Here is a 24,736-nt window from a genome sequence, read left to right as displayed (position 1 = left end):
GTCACAGACTCAAGATGCCCCATGGCAGAGTCTGGGATTTGTCCAGGGTCTTTCTTCTCCTTAGTTCAGTAAGTATCTGTTTCATGATGGTGTTACTGCCTATTACTTGATCCCCTTGTCCACTACTGGCCATTCACTGCGGTAACTAGGAAAGATGCACGACTGTAGTTGCGTATTTTTCATAGTCTTATGTTTCAACAGTTTTACGACAAACTATTGACTTCAATAAATAATCTTTCCGAAATAAGGTCCCGTGGGGCGGAAGTAGATGGGCGGGACTTCGCCTCTCTATGTGGAGGCTGCAGCGTGGGCCCCTCCTAGCATCTTTCCCGCTCTCCGTCTCCTCTTAGGTCCGCAGTGAATATTTAAATACTGCCGGTCAAACTGCATCTACCCATTCGTTCTGAACGATCCTACCAACCAAGACTTGAAAATGAGTGGAAGAGGAAAAGGAGGAAAGGGACTCGGCAAAGGAGGCGCTAAGCGTCACCGCAAAGTTCTCCGTGATAACATCCAGGGAATCACCAAGCCCGCTATCCGCCGTCTGGCTCGCCGTGGCGGAGTGAAGCGTATCTCCGGTCTGATCTACGAGGAGACCCGTGGGGTGCTGAAGGTCTTCCTGGAGAATGTGATCCGTGATGCCGTCACCTACACCGAGCATGCCAAGAGAAAGACCGTGACCGCCATGGATGTGGTGTATGCCCTCAAGAGGCAGGGCCGCACTCTGTACGGCTTCGGAGGTTAAATACTCACCATCTGACAACAAAAACACAAAGGTCCTTTTAAGGGCCACCCATATCCTCAAATTAGAGAGCTCCATTCCCTCATGATATCGCATTAGTGAGCACTAGAAGTTGGTGCAGGCTAGAGTTTTATGTCTCCTCTAAAAAACATGTTCAGGATCAAAATGTCAATAAAACTACTTAAATCCCTTGCAAATGAACGTTTGGACATTAACTGTATGGAAAGAAACAACACGAGGGACTGCTTTGTGGTCAAAACAATAACTGTCATTTGCCAACATAACAATGGGCGTAATGTTTTAAATAAAAAATACAGGAATAATATCAAAGGATTACGAGAGTCTGCTGATTTGACAAAATTGTTGCAATCGGAAGTCCTCACACAGTAAATACAGGTATATCTATATCTAATACAGGTTTGCAACTCACATATTAATATTCCTGTTACTGTATAAGCGCTCAAAGCCTTTGCATGTAGAGCTGTGTTGCATCTTTCGCTTTGTTTTGGGCGTCTGACATTAACATCCGCTGCACGTCTCATTGTAATGTATGTTATAGATAATAGATAAGGTCTATAATATTGTTCAGCTCGCACATGAATGACTACTTTTTTTTATAAGAGATATTCTTTTAAAGTAGCAGAACCTTTATTTAGCCAGGAAAATCAATGAAGAACAAATTACTATTTTCAATGATGACCTGACAGGAGGCAAAAGGCTTCCTGAGGGGATGGGGGTTGGGAGGAAGAAAATAAAAAGACAGACTCCGAGCGCTTGAGAACCCAGGAGACAACAAGTGTAAATGGAAATGCAATCCATGTTCAATCATCACAAGCAGCGAACAACATTTCTCTAATTCCCCTTCTCGATTCCTATCCTCGTGAATCGAGGAAGGGAACCGAGGAGTGGAAGCAGCAGGCGGTTAGAGAAATGAGAACTCCTCCCCTCTGAGCGGTCATTTTAAAGAGACGTCCATTAATGATGACAGGAGGCAGAGCAGCCCTCTGTCTGATGGACAGATGTGTTCATGACGACTTATAATTTGATTCATTCACAGTGCGGTATAATGAGACAATAACAGGCTACAGATGCGGACACACACACACATATATATATATATATATATATATATATATATATATATATATATATATATATATATGTATATATATATATATTTGGTTCGCAGTTCCATATGCACAAAAACATTATGTTTACATGATCTCACCCAAACCTGATAGCAGAAGAAACAGTTTTGACCGTTTGATGATTCGCTCGGAACGACCTGTTCCAACAGACTCGAAAATGATTGGAAGAGGAAAGGAAGGAGTTGATAAAGGGTGAAAAAAAAAAAATACAAAAAAAAATATATATAAGAAAATGTCTCTTCCTGGAAGCGTGCCATCTTTTGCTTCCAAATTTGGACAGTTTTGGGTTCTCCTGAACTTCACAGGCTCAGGAGAACCCCCAAGTCGTGAATATGTTGGAGAATCACTATTATTTGATACCTGCTGGATCAATTCAAACGATGTGTATTCCTTCATTGCTCTGCCAAACAGAAAGGAGTTTGAACTTTGCTTTTTGCTAGAAGCTCCTCTGAGACATTTCCTTGATGTTCTCGCAACTAAAACCTCAGATCCCAAGCGGAAAGACTGGACTTTCGAATCTTCCATTCAGATAGATATCTCAAACATCATTGTTAAATTCTGGACTGGCCGTATTCCAGACCATGATGTTGAGACCTATTTGAAGAGATATGGAGATATAATCAGCAAATACAAACCAATAGATACATTTGGGATATGGTATGGAGGGAGAAAATACAAAATTAAGATGAACAGAAACAGTGATGGTGAGATCCAAAATCTCCCAAATTCGATATCTCTTGGTCCCTATAATGGGAGAATAATTTATCCAGGGCAATCCGTCACCTGTTTCATCTGCAACTCAGCTGACCATCAGGTCAGAAAATGCACCACAGTGAAATGTTGGAGATGCAATGAACTGGGTCACAAGGCTAAAGATTGAAATTCAGACAGTCTCTGCAATCTGTGTGGAAAGATTGGGCACACCTTCTTCAACTGCCCATCTTCTTATGTAAACAAGGCAAACACCCAGCAGCAGCCTGGTCCTCCTTCAGTCACCCAGCAGCAGCAGCCCCGTCCTGCAGCCCAGCAGCAGCCTGGTCCTCCTTCAGTCACCCAGCAGCCCCGTCCTGCAGCCCAGCAGAAACCTGGTCCTGGACTCCCTCCAGCCACCCAGCAGCAGCCTGGTCATCCATCAGTCACCCAGCAGCAGCAGCCCCGTCCTGCAGCCCAGCAGCAGCCTGGTCCTCCTTCAGTCACCCAGCAGCAGCCCCGTCCTTCAGCCCAGCAGCAGCCTGGTCCTGGTCCTTCAGCACAGCAGCAGCCTGGTCCTGGTCCTTCAGCCCAGCAGCAGCCTGGTCCTGGTCCTTCAGCACAGCAGCAGCCTGGTCCTGATCCTTCAACCCAGCAGCAGCCTGGTCCTCATCCTGCAGCCCAGCAGCAGCCTGGTCCTCGTCCTTCAGCCCAGCAGCAGCCTGGTCCTGGTCCTGGTCCTCTTCCTTCAGTCCAGCAGCAGCCTGATCGTCGTCCTGGTCCTCACCCAGCAGCCCAGCAGCAGGCTGGTCGTCGTCCTGCCAGCAAGGATCTCCCTCTCCCTGATGATCAACAGCCTTCAACTCCTGAAGACGATTCTCCATCCCAGTCAGGTGAGGGTAGATTAACTATTGATAGTGATGTAGAGAGCGAGTACAGCTCTGAGAGTGAGGATGAGAAATATTATGAGAGTGTGAGCGAAATATCAGGATCTGACTCCAGCCCTGACAGCCTTACAGCTGGTCAGCGAGTCAGCATGCCCCTCTACTCGCCCCCTGAGAGCAACTCGGGGTCTTTTTCACCAACTCCGGAATTTCCAGAACCCCCGAGTGAGGCTCAGGGGGAAGCCTGTCTGAGGTCTCAAAAAAGAAAACTTGAACCAAAATGAAAAACACGCAAATGTAGATACATCATAGTGGTTCATTCATAAACCAATATGAGCTTCTTAAATGTCGCTACCTGGAATATACATGGTGTTCAGTCTAAAGACTTTCGAGAGAGGAAAGTTAAATATTTATTAGACACTAATTATGACTTCCTCTTTACGCAGGAATTTAGACTGAATACCACCAGTGATGTAGATGATGTGTGTAAACGGTGGCATGAAGGCAAAAGTATTATATCCATTGGAGAGAATAGAGCTGACGGAGTTGGCCTTTTCTTCAAAGAAAAAGACATCACTATTATTAGAAGAAGGGACATAATCCCAGGAAGGCTGCTTATGGTGGATTGTTTTTATAAAAATGAAAAATATCGACTTATTAATATTTATACTGCCCCTGAGGCAAAAAATAAGTTACAATTATTCAGAAAACTTAGAGAGCTATTAACAGTGGGTTATAAAATGATATTAGGTGGTGATTTTAATACAGTAACATAAGACATAGATAAGTGTAGTACAGCTGTTTTTAAACTGAGGGCGGAAGGAAAGCTGTTGAAAGAAATCTGCAGCAATGCAGGCCTGATCGATGTCTGTCGCTCACTGAATCCCACTGGAATGGATTTAACGAGATATAACAAAACAACTAAAACCCGTATAGACAGGATTTATGTATCGAATCACTTCTCTGTAACCAACTATAAAACAATCTTTAATAACTTTTCGGATCATCTTTTAGTCCAAACGTCATTATCCTCCGGAGCCCCTTCCACTAGGCTACTGGAAACTGAACACACAGTGCCTAAAAAATAATTTTGTCTCAACAGAACTAAAACTGGAAATATAAAAAATAATACAATTGAGAAGTTTAACAAACTCTGACATCAAATTATGGGAAACATAAAAAATTAGGTTAAAACATTTTTTCAAATTTAAATGTAGAGAATTAAATAAAGCAAAAAATATTAAATATGAATCATTAATCAAACAATATATTCATTTAAAGCAGATTAAAGTTAAAACTAAAACGGTAGATGAAAATATATCTAAGTTAAAAACTGAAATTGATCAATTAAACCAGGAATCATTATATAATATTCATACAACATCTGAAATAGATCAGAGAGGCAACTTGGCTCAAGCCATTAAAACTAACCAAAAGCAAATTCAAAGTAAATTCATCAAATGTATAAAAAACCAAGAAGGTTGTATTGTGTATAATGAAAAACAGAAACGAGAAGTGATAAGAGATTTATGTTCTGAAGCATATAAAAAAATAGACATTGAAATGGACTGTGTTAAAACTCTATTGGGAACAATCCCTCCCAACATCCAAGACTTTGATTTCCTTCTCGGTGACATTAGAAAAGATGAGGTGATCCAGGTGGCGAAAGAGCTGAATGTTGGTAAGAGCCCCGGTCCTGATGGCCTGCCCACTGAGTTTTATCAACTATTATCTGATGATGTTTTAAACTTACTGACCTCTATGTTTAATGAAGGTCTCAGCAGTGATTGTATGGGGGACTCCTTTTATGAAGGTGTCTTGACTCTACTATATAAAAAAAACGATGAAACTGATATAGATAATTACAGACATTTAACTATAATGAATACTGATTATAAGATACTAGCAAAAATAATAATGAATAGATTAACAGATATATTAGATAAAATAATAGATATGGAGCAAACATGTGCTATAAAAGGTCGCCTTATGTGGGACAACTTATCAATTTTAAGGGAAATTATAAATAAACCAAAAGAAGAACACGTTTTTTTTATTATTGGACTTGATCAAAAAAAAGCCTTCGACTATTTATCCAGAGATTACTTATGGTCGGTGATGAAGGCCTACGGATTTCCTGAAGCCTTCATAAACATGATTAAGTGTCTGTATTTCAAATCTTGTGTCTGTGTAAATGTAAACGGTGTGTTGACAAATGCATTTCATGTTGAGAGAGGGGTTAAGCAGGGGTGCCCCCTAAGCGCAGCTCTGTACGTGCTAGCCATAAGTCCATTAATTAAAAATAATAAACAATGACAGGTTAATATCAGGAACACCAGTTGGCTATGCGCCCAAAATAACTGCCATCGCCTATGCAAACGATGTCACTGTTATAATAAAAAACCAACAGGAAATGGATGTTCTAACAAACCACCTAAACCTATATGAATTGGCATCAGGAGCTAAATTAAACCACAGCAAAACTGAATGTGTTTGGATCGGCCCCGACGATGCCAAATGCGACATTAACATTCAAGTGAAAAAATTAATTAAAATACTTGGAATAACTATTTGTAGCGACAACTGTGCTGAACTCAATTGGGAGAACAAACTAAGTGAAGTCAAAGAACAAGTTAAACACTGGGAGAATACAAATACAAATGATAAAACAAGAATAAACATAATAAAATAATTCATATCTTCCCCCCACCAGCCCAAATAATCATGCAATTAAACAAACAGTGTGTCAATTTGATGTGGGGTCCAACAAGGGAGGTTGTTAAGCGTAATTTGTTATTTAAAGGGCATTAAACTAAAAATTAACTTTGTAAAAAAAGTCTGGTCTGCAATCAATAGGAAAGCACCTTGGGTTGAGGATGGAGAAATGGGATGGAAGAAAAGAAGAGGCAGAGCTAGAAATGGACCCTATTACAAGTTAGTCATGGTGACTTCACAACTGAAATTCAGCATTTAGAGATTGATTGGATCGGACTACCGAATAGATTATTTTTTTTAATGATAAACGATTTCAAATATGGAGGTGTTATAACATACAAAAGCCTAACACCTGACGAAGGTAACAAAGTCTTAACATTAGTGAAAAGTAAACAGTTATCAGAGAGCATGAGAGACGTGAGGTGGCTGATATCAGTCAACAGACTTGTGGTCAGAGCTGTGGTTTCATGGAGCTGCTATGTGAAAACTAGAACATGCCCCATGATTAACTGTGAGGAGGACGAGACTTTACAGCACCTCCTCATGGACTGCTGCAGAGCGCAGCAGGTGTGGTTGCTCCTACGGGGCATCGGCTTAGAATTCAATGTAGTATATGTTTCAATCATGTATTGTATTCTGGATGAGGGGATGGACAATAAACACAGGGAGCTTTTTCAGTTGGTAATTTGTATCACATGTATGAAAATCTGGAAGACAAGGTGCAAATCAGACGATCATAAACAGTGGCACCATTGTGAAACAAGTTATTACTGAACTAAGGAGAAGAAAAGCTCTGGACAAATCCCAGACTCAGCCATGGGGCGTTTTGAGTCTGTGACCGAACTGAGTCTCATTGGGTTATAAACGTGCTCTCTTTATGTTATTTATATATGTATTCATTGTGTGTTATATGTATTACTAATGTAACCTTTGTATATCATGTACTGCCCAAATAATATAAAATAAAGTTTTCCAAAAAAAAAGAAAAGAAGAAAGACTCCTACTATTATGGTTTATTGTACAAACTTGTTGTATACTATCTTCCACAACAGCCTTATCTGGTGGTCACAATTTCACATTATCTTAATGCAGGGGTGTCTTAACTGCAACCCTGTGACAAACATTTCTTAAGGTCATTATGTTGTTCTTGTTCAATTAGCTTTTCTCTTTTTTTACTAGTTGTATTATTACTATGATTATTATATATTTAATATTTTGCAACTCTGGCACCCGGTTTCCTTGGGGATAAATAAAGTCTTATCTCCATATTGCTGCTTTTTCTTTTGATGTTGTTCTTTTTTCTTAATTGAATATCATATATTCTACATACAGCAAAGTCCACGGGCAGACAAACAGCAACAACACATTACATACTTTTATTTTGAAGTAACAGTATAAAGAAGAGGCTCTGCGATATAAGGAGACGTACCCTAAGCTTTCCACCGATTGGACGATGAGAGATACGCACCCTAAGCTTTCCACCGATTGGACGACAAGAGATACGCTCAAGACGGCCAATCAACAAGCAGCTTGGTGTATATAGTATTTGTGTTGGCAAAAAGTAACACATTTCTTCTGCAACGTCATTAAAAAAAAAAACCTGTCCAGAATGTCAGGTCGAGGCAAAACCGGAGGAAAGGCTAGAGCAAAGGCCAAGACCCGCTCCTCCCGTGCCGGGCTCCAGTTCCCTGTCGGCCGTGTCCACAGACATCTGAGGAAGGGTAACTATGCTCATCGCGTCGGAGCCGGGGCCCCCGTCTACCTGGCGGCTGTGCTGGAATACCTGACGGCTGAGATCCTGGAGCTGGCTGGCAACGCTGCCCGCGACAACAAGAAGACCCGTATCATCCCCCGTCACCTGCAGCTGGCTGTCCGCAACGACGAGGAGCTCAACAAGCTGCTGGGAGGAGTGACCATCGCTCAGGGCGGTGTGCTGCCCAACATCCAGGCTGTGCTTCTGCCCAAGAAGACCGAGAAGGCCACCAAGAAGTAAACTACCCGACCCATTAACAACAAACCAACGGTTCTTTTAAGAGCCACACAAACCTCCTTAAAGATTGCGTCCTACCTATCTTTAAGTCTCTTGTATGTACATGTAGTAGAGTCGTTTCTTTCCTAGTTACCGGTGTTACAGTATAACTTGTCACGGATCCGGGGAATGTACATTGATGACCCATTGTGGACTTACCAGGAAATAAATATGTCGATCGCCTCGTTTGTCATTTACATTCATCTTTTGCTATATCTGCCTTCCTAACATGACTGATGAACATTCACTACTCTTATGTGAGGTTGTAGGTGAGAGGTCGATATCGTGACGCATACAGGGAGGTATCGGAAGTTACAAAGTAGGTGACTTGAGTGGATGCCTGTTCAAAACATTACAAACCTGAATAAATCGTTTAAATTATATATTTGTGTCCGACTTTCATTTGTACATCGTCCTCAATGTGATGTATAGTATCTTTGATAGCTGTCCACACCTTCAGACAGCCTCAAAGTAAAACACAATAATACAAATGCTTACATGACATGTCCTTTGTGAAACATGAAGCTGTCTTTGGCTCTTTTCTGCTGTAACACATTTCCCCTCTGTGGGGCGAATAAAGGTATTCTTATTACATTTAACCTGTTGTGGAAACATGTCTTGATCAAATTGTTATGAAACAAATTAGATAAACATCGCTGTGACACTGATGTCACAATGGGACATTAACCCTAAACATTCACAATAAACCCGGAGTGACATATGCATAATTAGAAATATTATTATGATCTGCTTAGTTAATTTATTCTGGAATTACCTTTCTGTGGTTTACCGTTACTGTCACATATCAGTATTTTTAGCCATGGAAGATAGTTTGTTTGTTTAATTCCAAGCTATGCATCAAGGTTATTTTCATGTATGTAATTTGTTTTCCTGCACAGTGTAGAGTCTTGTTGTGAAGAGAGGGATACAGAAAAACTTGCTCGCTGGAAAATAGCTACAGAATTAATATCACCATTTAATCAGAGCTAATCACAGTTTGTCACAGATGATCCAGTCACCTCGATGCTGCTTTCGGGCTGTGAATAAACAACTTGTGTTTTACTTGTAGGCTGCTTGACGGTGTGGACAGCTATCAAAGCTACTACACATCAAATTAAGAACGATGTACAAATGGAAGTCGGACACAAATATATCATTTAAATGATGTATTCAAATTTGCAATGTTTTGAACAGGCATCCACACAGTCACCTACTTTGTCATTTCCGATACCTCCCTGTAAGCGTCACGATATCGACACCCACAACCTCACATAGGAGTCGTGAATGTGCATCAAAGTCATATTAGGAAGGCAGATATAGCAAAAGATGAATGTAAACGACAAAACGAGGCGATCGACATGTTTATTTCCTGGTAAGTCCACAATGGACACGCCCCGGATCCCTGTGACGAATTTAACAGGATGCCGCCAGTTGTCATGACTCCAGTTATACTGTAACACCGTGACTGACCAATAGTGGACAAGGGGAACATTGTATAGTGTTTATGATTGCAAACTTAATTATGTGGAGCTTAAGTTGATTTAATGCTGGATATTAACGGACACGATTCAAAGTGTTAATGAGATGTAAAGGAAACAAGTCCCATACTAAATGAAAAATTGTACATAGAATGACGATCTAACCAATGTCTGAACGAGTCATTATCCCAAACCATGTAACTTTGTTATTACTAAACTAATAATTCATGGTTCTAATATTGGCCAGTGTTTGTTGGTAACACATGTCAAAATATGGAGGAATGAGCACTTCAGTGAAGAGTGAGGTGGCTCTTAAAAGAGCCTTTGGGTTTGTATGGGCTGGCTTTGGGTCAGTCTAAGCTCTCTCTCCGCGGATGCGGCGGAACAGCTGGATGTCTTTGGGCATGATGGTGACCCGCTTGGCGTGGATGGCGCACAGGTTGGTGTCCTCGAACAGGCCGACCAGGTAAGCCTCGCTGGACTCCTGCAGAGCCTTGATTGCGGAGCTCTGGAAGCGCAGGTCGGTCTTGAAGTCCTGAGCGATTTCTCTCACCAGGCGCTGGAAGGGCAGCTTGCGGATCAGCAGCTCGGTGGATTTCTGGTAGCGGCGGATCTCTCTCAGAGCCATGGTACCGGGCCTGTAACGGTGAGGCTTCTTCACTCCGCAGAAACAATACATGATTGAGATATAATTTACATTGAACTCTAAGCCGATGCCCCGTAGGAGCGACCACACCTCCTGCGCTCTGCAGCAGTCCATGAGGAGGTGCTGTAAAGTCTCGTCCTCCTCACAGTTACTGTAATCATGGGGCATGTTCTAAATGTTCTGTAAATGTGTTTTAGTATTAAGAGCGTTAAGAAATAGTGCAGAGGAAACATATTATAAAATGGCATTTTAAAACACTAATTTAAAAGCAAAGATAATAAAACATGAATAACAGGTACATGAATAAAAGTTACAGTACAGTGTGAGATATTAATAGTTCAATTGAAAGCAGCGGCAAAAATAAAAGTCTTCCGTCTGGATTTAAAAGAAGTAAGAGGACCTGCATGTTCCAGATATTTGGAGCATAATTAAAGATCTTTTTCAATCAGACTTTTTCTATGAACACAAAAGGCATATTTATCTCAAATATTGTTTACAAATGTGTACAAATCTGTGTTAGTGAGCACTCCTTGCCAAGATATTCCATCCACCCCACAGGTGGCACATCAACATGCTGTCAGTGTCAGCCATTGAAGAGCTGATCAACTCTATGCAAGGAGATCTGTTGCACTGCGTGAGGCAAATGGTGGTCACACCAAAAACTCACTGGTTTTCTGACACCCTACATGTAATACATGCAGTGTTTCTGGTGTGACCAGTGATCTGAAATATACTTGGGGGGTGGTGGTAGTGGGGGGTGGGGGTTGAGGTGACGTGCCTTTGTGACATGCAACAACATTAACATGAACCTTTCTGTTGGTCGCTTGTTAGCAGACCCTTCACGCGATGGCAGAGCGAACAGGTACAGGCAGGGTCCATAGTGATAGCCCTATAGTTTAAATCTACTACCCACAAATAAAAATATGGACATGGGTTACAATTTTTTTTTTTTTTTAAATGTATTTAGGAACCTGTCCATTTGCTCCCCCGGTAAGATTTAGATTTAGATTTTGGAGTTAAATGCATCAATCTGGTGCATTTTGAGGGGAAAATAAAGAGACTAGATCTATGGGAACACCTGTATGAAACAGAACTGTATACATTTCAATAATCATAAAATCATGGCCATAACCAATAACATACCATTTCCAATATGAAAAAACACTGAAACTTATTTATTTTTGGTTCATTTATAGTTGTGAGTGTGTCTGTTCTCCTGAATCAGCCTCTCCTGTCTCCCTCCTCTCCCCCCTGCTCCTCTATGAGGCATCAGCAAAGACTAGTTTTAGCTCTCAACAAGTTTTAAAAGTGTATCTTACCTTTTTTCACCTAGTTAACTTTTTTATTCATGCATATTTTACTAATCACTACGCTCTCAAATGGAAACACGTGTTTACATAAATGGTGACCAAACCGTTTGAGACCCACTGAGAACTTAGTTTTAGATCTTTGATTTCAGTTCATGAGAAATGGTGGCAAAAACAAAAGTATTGCGTTTATATTTTTGTTCAGTGTTTTTAAAAAATATATATGTTTGGCTTGTGGTTTATTTTAGAAGAGAAGCATTTTCTCCTTGTGATTGTCTAACACGTTATGGCCTTAATGTCACCATGAAGTAGGCAGTGGTTAATTTGAGCCGGATCCTGCCGGAACAGGATCCGGCACCTCTTCATTTTGGCCACCCTGTGTTCCGGCACCTATTTGGGCAGATCCGGTACCTCTCACAAAAAAAAAAAAAAAAAAATGGTTAAAATGAAATAAAATATGCAGATATTAATTTACAGAAAAAATCCCAAGAATTTCATGTCGTTTATTAAGATTAAGATTTGAAAGAGTCGGAGATCTGTGTTGACGCACTGAAAAGCTGGACCAACGGACAAACGTCTTTCATTTTTGAAATTCGCCACATGAGGAGCACGTCGCAGAGGAAGAAACGGTGATTCAATGCAAGCATGTCAAAAAGACAGTTACATTTACTGTCTTTCTTCAAAAAGAAGGAAGAGGTAATAGACACTTCAAAATGAGTCAGAAAAGCCTCCACAAGCAGCGACGAGGGCAGCTGCAGCGGTCATGTTGATGGTCAAAACCAGGAGGAGGTTAGCGCCGCAACAGCTAGCCAGCTAGCTAACCGACAGCTAGCCAAGCCCGGGCAGCGGGTCAGGTTCACCGCCAGCCGGAACAGGAGCCAGCTACCGTTAGCCAGGTGGACCACCAACAGCAACGGGTGGGTACCCTGGCATCAACTAGCCCGGTACAACAGCCGGAGCAAGAGGCGAGCGGAACCGCGACATCAGCTGGGTGATTCTCTGAATTCGGTGCACATTGGGTTCTCTGGATATGAAAAATATATCACAAAAAATTCTGTTTCTGAACATTGCATCTGATGAAGGACTATTTGAACTTCTGAGAAAATACCTTTTCCCACCTTAGGCATGAAATCCCAAACATTATTAGGAATTTCTTTGTCACTTAGGTTGTTTTTAATTCAACCCCGTAACAGGACATTTTGATACCTGTAGGCTATGATTATAATTCTAAAACATATTCAAACCAATTCTTCCAGTGCCTTGGTAATCACCTGTCCCTTGTGTAAAATAACTTATTGGAAGTATATTTTATTTTATTCTAAATAATAATAATTTGACTGTCAAGTAGGAAATGGCACCTTAACGTAAAAGCGGTCTTCATAAATCATGAAAATATACTTTAACATTAACATTAGATTAGGCTTTCATGTATTTTCTACTTGTCCTCTAAATCTTGTATACAGTTTAACAAACATTAATCTAATATGTGTTATTATTATCAAAACATTTATGAAAATGTGTCACTGTAACGGGTTGAACACACTGTAACAGGGTTGAATGAATGACAACATTTAATCAACTTGAAATGTACTTAAATTAATTCATTAAAACAAACATGAGGAAGGAAACATATCATAAGGCATGTAAAATAACATCACATTTAGATTGAACGGATCTGTACAACAGTATGAGAAGAAAAATTAAGAGGCTGAATGCTGTATACAAAATCTCACTGGAATTGGTTTCACAATGTAACAATTGACATCACAACACGAGTTACACTCTAAATATAAACATTAACATTACAATAATTTAATATGTTCTTCACAGGCTTTAATAGAATTAATCTCTCATTTCATCATGTATCAGCAGTAAAAACGTACATTGCTGTCTGCTCTAAAATCGGAAAATTGAGTGTTCACTAAACTCTGAACTAATACGTTTTATGAGTGAATATGGATGGTCTCTTATCTGATCTGTTGTTCCTGCTTTTTTGGTTCTTTCATCCATTAGTTTGTCAGTCTGTCCCAGATCTCATTCTTAATTTGCATGTGACGTGAATCACGTCCTGTCACAGGTTGAGGAGGCGGGATGAGCTCAAGTACATCATCAAACGGATACCACAGTACATCCTCTTGTAGAGGCCAAAAGAACCTGTTTTTGGTCATTCCAGCATGGTGCATGCATTTGACTTGAACGTCAATTTCATCTGTGGCAAGGATTTGTCCCGGATACAATGCTTTCTCATAAGTGAGCAGACACCACTTCCCTATTACCTCTGGGTTATCCCAATTGATTTCTTTCTGCCCTTGTGACACAGTAGCTGGCGACACGGTAGCTGACACGGTAGCTGGGACTTTCCTGAAAAAGCTGAAATGCTTTGTATTCCAGCATTCACATACTAGCTTCCCATAGGTGGAGCACATGCAGCTGACATCTCGCGATGTTATCTCCCCTCGAGCAAGAGTGATGACCTGATGGATTTGCATGGTTCCTGGGACTGGTGGAATGGTGGACGGCATCCTTTGCAGTGCTTGCTCAACAGCTTCATCCTCGATAAAATACAATTTGATGGAAGTGTCCGTCTCAGAGAGGGCCTTGAAGAGCTCACAAGGATTGTTGATGTCCCGGCCATGGCTGATGAGGTTGTCTGCTGATCTCTTTAAGGCAGCACCAACACCATCTGGTGCTCCTTTGCCATGACTGGACTCGAAAAAATTCCAGGTCCCTCTCAGTCCTCTCTTGTCAAGCTCTGTACTGAAGAGAAAAAAGTTTCCTTTCTGCTTGTACTGTGTACAGGGCCCATCACTAAAAAAGTGCACAAGAGACACCTCTGGGTGTGTGGTCTGCACATAATCAAGTGCAGGTTTCAGATGTTCCCATATAGCAGCTGGACTCTTGTGCTTGGATGGTGAGATGGATGTAAAGCAGGTTGGTTCTTGGGTTGCACCAACATAGATGACCCCTGTGTGAAGTGTGGCCTGTTGGTGGGATGATCCAAAGTGTACTGACTGAATCTCATTGCTGTATTTACAGGAAAAGTTCTCAGAGAAGTCAATGTGGATAAGGCATTCATCATTGGCCATGCATCTGCGCAGTCCACGGTAATAGGCATACTGTTGCCTGATGTTGAAGAGATGCCTCTTAAACTTGGTGAGGTGTGTGTGGAATTTCTCTGCAAGCTCCTCTTGACTGCTCTCAATGGTTTTTTTAACTGTTATTTTTGCGACCGAGCTCTCTACATCATTTAATTTTGGTTTGTCTTCTGTGGCCCACTGCACATAGGTCACCTTCTGTGCACCATTATATGAGGTTGAGAGGGGAACGATTCTCTTCCTGCAATCTACACATTCTCCATACATGCAGGCCTTGCTGCTAATGTCACAGCAGACAAGTTCTGTGAGGCTCTCTAAATGTGATGTTCCAATAAGCTTAAGCTGACAAAGCTTGTCAGCCAGAAAGCCCAGGTTTTCTTGTAACCTGCACTGGCATGTGTCGCGGTCTGAAAGGGAGGGATGGACAACCCAAAAGGGTCGCAGCCGGCAAAATGAGGCATAGGAAATGTGACTGGGGTGGTTTTCTGCCAGAAAATTCCTGTGAAGGTTTTTCATCGTGTCTACAAGGAATCTTTTTTGCATTTTAATTTTCTTCTTTGTTATTGTTTGTTTTTTCCCCGTCGTCATCCGACTCACATCATCTCTTGTGAAGAATGTCTTCACCTTGCTCACCAGCGATTTATCAGTGTACCTGTTGTAAGCTTGTCTGGTGGAGTTATTACTTAGGTCTTCATTCTCACACAAGGTCCTGCGTTTCTTTGAAAAGCCTAGTGCTTTCTCAGACCACCTCTGCAGCCTGTATTTCTTGACTATCTTCCCGACAACAACCTCAGCAACAGTTTTTTTTCCTTTTTCATTTCTGGCATTCTTGTACTTCCTCCTAATGTCATGAATGAGGGCTTCATGGTGCAGTAAGGTTCTCCTCACCTTGCTGTTCACAGTACAATTCTTCAGCAACTGACGGACTTTGGACCTGGGAGAGTCTTTATTCTTGGTTGCTCGCTGGAGTCTTTTCTTGTACTTTTCTTTCTGCTTCTTCTGATGTTTTAGTTGCCTTTGTAGTTCTTCTATTTCTTTGCGCAGTTTGTCTCTTGCTTTTCTGGATGCTTTCTTGCCTGCTGAATGACTAAGATGAAACCATACAAAAGGGGATCGTTAGTTTTATAGATTAGTAGTTACATTAGTAGTGACATAGCAATTACATTCACTAGGACACTAGGGTGCAATAATTTACCCCAATGTGTGTGTGTGTGTGTGTGTGTGTGTGTGTGTGTGTGTGTGTGTGTGTGTGTGTGTGTGTGTGTGTGTGTGTGTGTGTGTGTGTGTGTGTGTGTGTGTGTGTGTGTGTGTGTGTGTGTGTGTGTGTGTGTGTGTGTGTGTGTGTGTGTGTGTGTGTGTGTGTGTAGGGGGCATCTGAATTCACTACTAAAGACAGTAAACAATGGCTACCTTCCTACAAATGTGCATTTCTTATGAGCTACTAGAATAATCCGATTAATCATGTATAAAGCAGTGTATAGCAGTGTTTTTAAACAAGCATAATTAAACCAAGCACTATTTCTAACCACATATTTCCCTCACCGTGAGGATCCTGGTCTGGCTTGCACAGCATCTTGAATCTCACTGTCAGGAGTATGTGGAGGGGTTAGAGAGATAGGTCCAATGTTTTCAATCTCAGCTTTCCTTTTCTGTCTTTCTTTAGCCTTCCGCCACTCCTTCCGCTTACACCTTTGAGCCCTCTTACTCAGGTCATTGATCGATTTCTTTTTCCCTTCTTCTGTATCTCTGTTCCATCGCTCACGCTCTTTCCTGAGGTATTCTTCCCTTCTCTGTGAATCTGCATTTCTTCTCGCCCTGTACTCTCTTTGCCTCTCTGCATTTGATTTAGCCATCTGATATGAAAATAATATGAAATAACATGAAATAGCATCTAGAGAACAGTCCAACCTTCAACCCTAATAATTCAACCCCGTAACAGTGATTCAACCCCGTAACAGTGTTTTTTGTTACAGGGTTGAATGTTACGGGGTTGAAGATTTTAGCTTAATGTAGCCATAAGTCAACATTAGCTAGGTTATGGAGCACCCCATGGCATGAGGAAAACAAGAAATGTATATATTTTCCCAAGGTAATTGTTTACTTTTTCTCAAACAGTAGTAAATATGATTTATGTACGTAACAGTGTTGAAAGGTTGAGCTTTACGATGTCACTCTGACAATAAAAACAATGAAATATAGCTAAGAAAGTATGCTCACACTTACCTCTCTTTAAAGTTTCAGCAGGAAAATGTTGAGTGATGTCACTTCCTGGGTGGTGAGGAAGTTGGACTGTACCATTCTTTTTTTAAAGGGGGGGATTGGTATGCTGTTATGGGGTTGAACAAAACTGGGGGACGTGATTAAATAGTGCTATTCTATAGATAATTCATGTTTTTTTCTCAATTTTTTTTAATTCAGGTTAAAGTAAACAGGAAAATGATTATATTAGCAGAAAAAACTTGTGGTTATTGACTATTTTTATTTGTTTTATATTAAATGAAAAAGTTACTTTGCTCAGTTGGGACATGCACATTTGGCTGAACTCTACGTCTCAGCAAGCCATAACATTTTTCAAAACATAATTTTTTTAATATGTTTGTGTGTTTTAATGCAAAGACACGTGGATCTTTCCATTTCCTGTTTTAAAATGCATTTTGTGGTTTACTTTATATGAAAATCTTTGAGGTTAACCTGTGGGACACAAAGTGCACCGATTTCAGAGAATCACCCAGCTGGCTTACAGCAGGAAGATTCAGTAGGAGAGGAGAGCGCATTGAGCGTAGAAGAGTGTGGGACGTCCAGCGACAGGTCAGTTTTTTCTAACTGTGGCCAAGAACTTGGAGGACCGTATGTTATCTCAAGGAGGCTGGATGCCAGATAAAACTGGATATAACAAGTTCATTGAGGAGTTGAAGGTGCTTTATGCACAATACTGGCCCGAGGACGCAGGTGCGCTGTATGGAGAGACTGAGGTCGAGTCACTGTGTCAGCGCTTCAACATTGCCAACCCGCGCGCAGTCATACGGGCCTACAGAACGTACAGAGACTCAGATGGTAAAGACACCCCCGATGAGCTGATGGAGTTACTTGTTGCTGTCAACAGCATTCCCATTGCAAGTGCTGAATGTGAGCGCGGATTTTCTCAAATGAACTTGATTTGCACTCCCAACCGTAGCTCTTTGCTCACATCTACCATGTCATCATTACTCTTCCTAAATCTTGTTGGACTCCCCCTGGCTAAATTCAATCCAGTCCCGTATGTGAGGTCCTGGGTGGCCAAAGGACACAGAACTGCCACAGACACACGCAGTAAAAGCAGAAAAAAACAGATAGAGGACAATCCGGACATGCTCGTGATGTGGGGTGTTTTAAACAACTAAATATGGTGAGCAAACATACTGTCTATTAATAGGCCGCCGTGCCAATCTTTGAATAGGCCTAATAAATATTTTTTTTACACGTTAAACCTGTTGAGAAATTAATTGCTGGTTGTATACTGAAGTCCCACCTGTGGTGATGTGGGCATTTGCCTATGTTGTGCGTACTAGCCTAAAAAATTATAAATTATCGTCATAACATTTATACCATGGATACTATTTGAAATTGAGGCTTGTAAGTCCCACAGCGTTGCAAGTGGACATTTTCATGTTGTTTTCAGCACCTTTTCTGTATACGTTCCGGGACCTGTACGCGTCTCGTCATCCCTGAGCTGTCATATGTACTTTGCGTTCCGGCACCTTATGATTTACAAATTAAGCACTGGAAGTAGGCTATAAGCAATTTGAACAAAAGAGAATGTAATTTAACATTTAAGTTAGCAAACACATTTTTATATGCAGATGATCAAGATTAAACTCAAATCAAAACTGATTCATATTTTTTAAGTATATTCTCTATTTGTAGATGTTGTATCATTCAAAATTGAGTTATTTTGCCTCAAATGTGTTAAAACACGAATGATTATTATTTAACTCTTGCCAACATATTTTCTGAAGCTATAAAACAGTGACATGTGTTTGTGTATTAGGAATCCACCTGAATAATATGTTTAGGCTTTTTGGGAGGGTTTAGCTATATCTAGTGAAGCATTTTGTGATTAATAGTTGTTTTTCTAACAGTAATTATATCGACAAGGTCCCATGATAAACCGAAAACAAATACAAACTACATGTTTGTTTTGTTTTTAATTAGTCCTTAAATTGGTTGATTTGTGTCAATGCTGAAAATTAGCCTGAACACATTTATAATTCCTTACATTTTGTTTGTATTTTATCAAGGTAATGTTGGGTTTCTACATTTGGTTTCTTGTTTTCTCTTGTCTGCCAAATTCAACTTAATTGATTTCCCTTAAATAAATTAAACTTAACACAAAAAGTAAGGACATTGGTGTTAGGTAGATTATTTATTTGTTGTACATGTTCTAATACCCTGTCAAACTCCCCTCCCGAGTACAATAATTCATGTATTTGCTATATTTGATGAGGGATAAAATGATTTTTCGCCATAAGTTCTCAGTGAAAGTGGTACTGCTGGACAGAGTACTTGGACTACTACCACAAGTACATTCAAGTACTTTTATTGTGTACTTTTTGAGTAATACTCTGTCAAACTCCCCTCCTGAGTACAATAATGTATTCCGCTGTAGACCTGGCACAGGGACAACCACTTGGAGCTTAATGCTCTCAAGACAGTGGAGACTGTTGTGGACTTTAGGAAGAACGCAGCCCCACCCGCCCCCATCACTCTGTGTGACTCCCCAGTCACTGCTGTGAAGTCTTTCCTCTTCCTGGGCACCAGCATCGCCCAGGAACTCAAGTGGGAGCAGAACATCAGCTCCCTCATCCAAAAAGCCCAGCAGACTGAGAACTTATGGCAAAAAAACATCAAACATAGCAAATACATGAATTATTGTACTCTGGAGGGGAGTTTGACAGAGTATTACTCAAAAAGTACTTGATTCTACTCCAACTACTCCAAGTAGTACTGAATCTAACAGTACCAATTTTATTATGAATTTATGGCAAAAAATCCTTTTATCTCTCATCAAAGATAGCAGAATACATTAATTTGTGTACTCAGGACAGGAGTTTGACAGGGGATTACTCAAAAAGTACACAGTAAAAGTACTTGATTATACTTGTGCTACTAGTCCAAGTAGTACTGAGTTCAACAGTATCAATTGTATTAAGAACTTATTTCAACGAATCCTTTTATCTCTCATCAAAGATAGCAGAATACATTAATTTGTGTACTCAGGAGAGGAGTTTAAACGAGTATTACTCAAAAAGTACACAGTAAAAGTACTTGATTGTACTTTTGGTAGTAGTCCAAGTAGTACTGAATCCAGCACTACTAATTTTATTAAGAACTTATGGCAACAAATTATTTTATCCCTCATCAATTATCATTGATCAAATATAGCATAAACTCTTGTACTACCGTCCGCGCCGCTTCTCGGCGATTACCGTAAAGACGCAATTAATTGCGCACTAAAAAATGAAGCGCTGCTCATTTGACCAAGCAAATGCGAGAGGCGGCTGAGTTGACCGCAGTCCAAGGAACACATCACCCCCATCCTCATCCAACTCCACTGGCTCCCCGTTCAATCCCGTATCAACTTCAAAAACCTACTACTCACTGATAAACCCTACATAACCTGCCCCCCCCCCCCTAACCAGGCTGAGTCGGGAATGCTAAACTAACTGCGGTCAAGCCAGCCTCCACTCGGGAAAACCTAGTCAAGCCAGCCCTCACGTGATATTGCGGTGCGCGAATATCCTATGCATTGCGGTAGAGTAAAAAAAAATCATCCCTCTGTGTTTAGATGAGAATAAAACTAAAACTGTCCAGTATCAAAGACTCATTTCACTTCAGGGTGATAGCAGGACATCCCATCTAGTCACTCAGAAAAAATTAGGACATTCTGATGTAGAGTTTCAAAATAAAAGACCTTTGAAATCTCTATTGTATGAGCTATCATCCCTGTTTTTAGATGAGAATAAAACCAAAACTGTCCAGTATCATAGATCCATCTCACTCCAGAGTGATAGCAGTACACCCCATGTAATCACTCAGAAAAAATCAGGACATTCTGATGTAGAGTTTCAAAATAAAATACCTTTGAAGTCTCATATATGAGCGATCATCCCTGTCCCCAAAGGTCTTTTATTTTGAAACTGTACATCAGAATGTCCTTTATGAGGGCTGGCTTGACTAGGTTTTTCCGAGTGGAGGCTCGCTTGACCGCAGTCTAAACTAGAGAGAGAATCGCTGTCAAGGGGGCTTCAACTACAACAAGATGAACATATTTGACCGTGATTTAATTGTAATACACGTTTCAAAATGATGCCGAAGTAACAACATACTGATACCGGATAGTAAAAATCATGAATTAAGGCTTTGACAAGTCTGCAGACAGACGGCAGGCGAAAAACCTTTTAAAATGCGTGTTTTCTAATGGAGATTTGGCTAAGCTAACGTTGTAAATGCTCCGACCGTCCACACTCACAACAACGGCCTATACAGACATAAATAAACCAGCGACTGTATTCGCCATGACACAGACAGTATGTGGTTTGTACTTGTTTAACTTTTGTCTAGTTTCTGAACAGATATGAAGAGCTGTGAGCTCTGAGTGCTAAGAGCTAACAGCTTTGTTGTTTTTCTGGGGAGCTCATTGAAGATGACGTCACGGCTCCCCCTAGACTGCGTTACAGTTCCTCACGAGTCTAAAAAACAACTCACGTCAACGCACGTAAGCAACGTGGGCGCCGAGTGAGCGCCCTCGTGACCAAAATATTTGACGGCGCTGATTGGCTGAAATTATGTTTCGGCGGCACAGTTTACTATTGAGACTTTTGCAACGTGCTAGTTGCTGCTGTTTGGCTCGGGGGCAGCGCCCCGTAATGATAAACTAATGCCAAGGGCAAGGCCAGGCAGGAAACATGTGACTTATCAGTAACTTTAGACATCGTAACTCAATTTTAAACAAGATTTTATTGTAGATTATACATTTTACTGATACCAATTGTATGATATTTACCTTGTTCATTAAAAATAAAAAATATATATATTTTTGAATTTTTTTTTTTTTGAAATACATATATTTTTATTTAATATTTTTTTTTGTATGTGGGAAGAGGTGGGGCGGCGCCCCTATGGGCCGGCCGCCACTGGTGCTCGGGCTTTTAGCTCCAGTGCTCCCAGACTCTGGAACTCCCTCCCCCCGCACATCCGATAGTCAGACACAAACACCATATTTAAATCCCAATTAAAAACCCATCTGTTCAAATCTGCCTCACTGTAGTGATCCTCCTTTTTTAAACAAATTGTACGATGTCCTTGGGTGTCATGAAAGGCGCCTAAAAATAAAATGTATTATTATTATGATGTTTACTCGCCTCTTTTTTTGATCTGTCTGAACTGCAGTTGTTTAGGTTGTTGCCCAACTCACAATGCTCATTTTCCATGAGATTGGTTCTTAAAAAAGGCGATGGTATCCGTTATATTTTTTGCACATAAGTAAAAAAGAAACAAGAAATAAGGGATAGGTGAATTTAACATATAGGATAATCTTTATTCACCACAAAACTGGGACATTTGCATTTTCTCATTAAATAAATTATACGAAAAATAGCACATCTCTTGACAAATTAGAACAATGCCTCAGACTACATTACATATTCAAAGCATTTTATGACAGTTATGGTCAGAAGTATCTTAAATGTAAAAACACAATAGCAATAAGAGGGCAGCAATTTGGCAAATAAATAACTTGTATTAATCAAATTACATCAAACAAGTGTCATACGTTTCTAAATCTCCTTGAATGTAATAATTCTGATCACATTATAACACAAACAGGTTTTATGGGTATTATTCATTTGAATTCATGATCCCCTGTTTATGCGTCAAGTATAAATTAGGCTACTTTCCATTTTTCTCAGAATTAAAAAAAAAAACAAGTTTGACAGTTAAAGGGTGTTCATATACTAACAGAGGGAGTACGTGTCTGTATGAGCCTTTCTGTCATTACAGGGTTATATATAATCTGTCTAATACATTTCAGATTGTTATTATAAATCATACTACTATATAAATATAGTTGAATTGTGATATACATGAGAAAAGCTGTGCTAAATTAAGGTCTCTCACTGTTGAGTAACAAAGACTGTATTTAGAACACAGCCAGGGCCTGTCCTGATGGGAGTGTGTTTGCAGACACCAGAATAACCTCTGTTTAACAAATAATTGTTTACAAATACTGCCTTTTTTTACCTTGAGTCTTTAAAACAACATCTTACCTAACTATATTACTGGTTTTAGTGGGACTATGAAGCATTTTAGGTTGTTCAGGAGATCATTTATAGGAAAAAGTCTCAGATTAGTCCTTCTCACGGCAGTAGTTTTAGGAGGTTTAAAGGCTTCCCAATAAAAACACAACAATATTTAAAGCTTTATTTCGCTTCTATGTGAAGATAAAGTCATTCGCTATCAATTCGATTAACCTTTCAAATTCAACTCATTCTCTAAATGTGTATTTTTTACAGTTTTAGCTGAAGAGAAAGCACAAAGTGGCACAGTTTTTCATCAGCTCCTGTGTGAGACACTGAGTTGAGTCTCTACGGTTCTCATGGTGTGTTTAAATTCCTCTCTTCGCTGGGATCTCTCTATCCGTCTCATCAGACTAGCACCGAGAATCCTCCTGACAGCATCATGGCAACAGAAGAAGCTCCCACTGAAGTCGCCGTCGCCGCCCCGGCAAAGGCACCAGCAAAGGCACCAGCAAAGGCACCCGCCAAGTCCCCGAAGAAGGCAGCCAAGCCGGCGAAAAAGATTGGTCCTGGAGCCGCTGAGCTCATCTTGAATGAGGTCACCGCCTCCAAGGACCGTAAAGGTATCTCTTACCAGGCTCTGAAGAAGGCGCTGGCCGCTCAGGGCTACGAACACACCGCTCACATTAAACGCGCCGTGAAGAGGTTACTCGAGAAGGGATCACTTGTGCAGGTCAAGGGATCCGGAGCCAGCGGCTCCTTCAAGGCAGCCGAGAAGCCCAAGAAGGTAGCGAAGAAGCCCGCAGCCAAAGCCAAGAAGCCGGCGGCAACAGCAGCAGCGAAGAAACCCGCCGCGAAGAAGCCAGCAGCCAAGAAGGCACTAACACCCAAGAAGGCGAAGAAGCCTGCTACTACTGCCAAGAAAACCCCCGTCAAGAAGATTACAAAGAGCCCGAAGAAGAAGGTGGCGGCCAAGAAGGCAGCACCCAAGAAGGCAGCGACCCCCAAGAAGACAGTAACCCCCAAGAAAGCTGTGAAGAAGGTGGTTAAACCAGCTGCCAAAGCAGCGAAGAAGGCACCAGCCAGGAAAGCATCGAGGAAGTAAACAGAACATCTGCTTCATCTCCAAAAGGCTCTTTTTAGAGCCACCCACATACAACAAAAGAGCACTCTCCTTTATAATATTATCATTTTGCATAAATACAAGTTTGTTTACACCGGCTCCATATTTATTCGCAAAACCAATAGACATTGTGGTTATTTATCATTATTGTATAAGTTAGTTAATTAGAAGATGACTTCAATCAAAACGATATTTATTAACATTATTGTAACATTGAATTATATATCATTAATATTGTCATAATCGTTATACATTCTTTTTTTACAACACATTTTATTATGTTGCTATATTAGTAGACATCTACTTCACAGAAGGCTCCTCTTAGAGTCACTCAACATACACATTTTCCCATATACTTGATTGTGTATAAGCCCTATGTAAATATTTTGTAGGCCTATATAACTTCATATAAATGTACATAGTATTTTATTTGAATATGTGTGGATCGAAACTTATTTAATGCTACATATAATTGTGACTCTTAATTCACTTGAGGAGATTGGATTAGCTCCTGATTTTGATAATAAATGAATAATTGTACTTTATTTTGTGTGTTTAATAATTAAACCCCCAAGGATTATATTGGATATACTTTAATGGTCACAT

At 40.5% G+C, this 24,736-nt stretch overlaps 4 protein-coding genes across 4 annotated transcripts; 3 read left to right on the top strand and 1 right to left on the bottom strand.

Moving 5' to 3' along the window:
* Positions 1–409: 409 nt before the first annotated feature.
* On the top strand, positions 410–958 carry LOC307020242 (histone H4). The gene has a single exon (XM_079651478.1). The coding sequence runs from the start codon at positions 434–436 to the stop codon at positions 743–745; it is 312 nt and encodes a 103-aa protein (XP_079507604.1). The 5' UTR covers positions 410–433; the 3' UTR covers positions 746–958.
* A 6,780-nt stretch (positions 959–7,738) lies between these two features.
* Positions 7,739–8,591, top strand: LOC307017567 (histone H2A-like). Its single transcript, XM_079647164.1, has one exon. The coding sequence runs from the start codon at positions 7,789–7,791 to the stop codon at positions 8,170–8,172; it is 384 nt and encodes a 127-aa protein (XP_079503290.1). The 5' UTR covers positions 7,739–7,788; the 3' UTR covers positions 8,173–8,591.
* Positions 8,592–10,041: 1,450 nt separating this feature from the next.
* On the bottom strand, positions 10,042–10,500 carry LOC307018427 (histone H3-like; the record flags this gene model as incomplete). The annotated part of the gene is made up of 1 exon (XM_079648661.1): positions 10,042–10,500. One exon carries the CDS (start codon positions 10,498–10,500, stop codon positions 10,042–10,044), a length of 459 nt encoding a protein of 152 aa, XP_079504787.1.
* An 11,871-nt stretch (positions 10,501–22,371) lies between these two features.
* Positions 22,372–24,222, top strand: LOC307018083 (histone H1.5-like). Its single transcript, XM_079648156.1, has one exon. It carries the CDS (start codon positions 23,450–23,452, stop codon positions 24,110–24,112), a length of 663 nt encoding a protein of 220 aa, XP_079504282.1. The 5' UTR covers positions 22,372–23,449; the 3' UTR covers positions 24,113–24,222.
* Positions 24,223–24,736: the final 514 nt, after the last annotated feature.

The sequence above is a fragment of the Notothenia rossii genome (genome assembly GCF_949606895.1).
Source record: "Notothenia rossii genome assembly, chromosome: 9".
In the NCBI taxonomy this organism is placed as follows: domain Eukaryota; kingdom Metazoa; phylum Chordata; class Actinopteri; order Perciformes; family Nototheniidae; genus Notothenia; species Notothenia rossii.
Note: the sequence above shows the minus strand (reverse complement) of the source record. Positions and strands in the feature narration are given on the sequence as shown.

Excerpts from the sequence above, each read along its gene's own strand:
- LOC307017567 (XM_079647164.1), top strand. The coding sequence starts at position 7,789 with ATGTCAGGTCGAGGCAAAACCGGAGGAAAGGCTAGAGCAAAGGCCAAG.
- LOC307020242 (XM_079651478.1), top strand. The coding sequence starts at position 434 with ATGAGTGGAAGAGGAAAAGGAGGAAAGGGACTCGGCAAAGGAGGCGCT.
- LOC307018083 (XM_079648156.1), top strand. The coding sequence starts at position 23,450 with ATGGCAACAGAAGAAGCTCCCACTGAAGTCGCCGTCGCCGCCCCGGCA.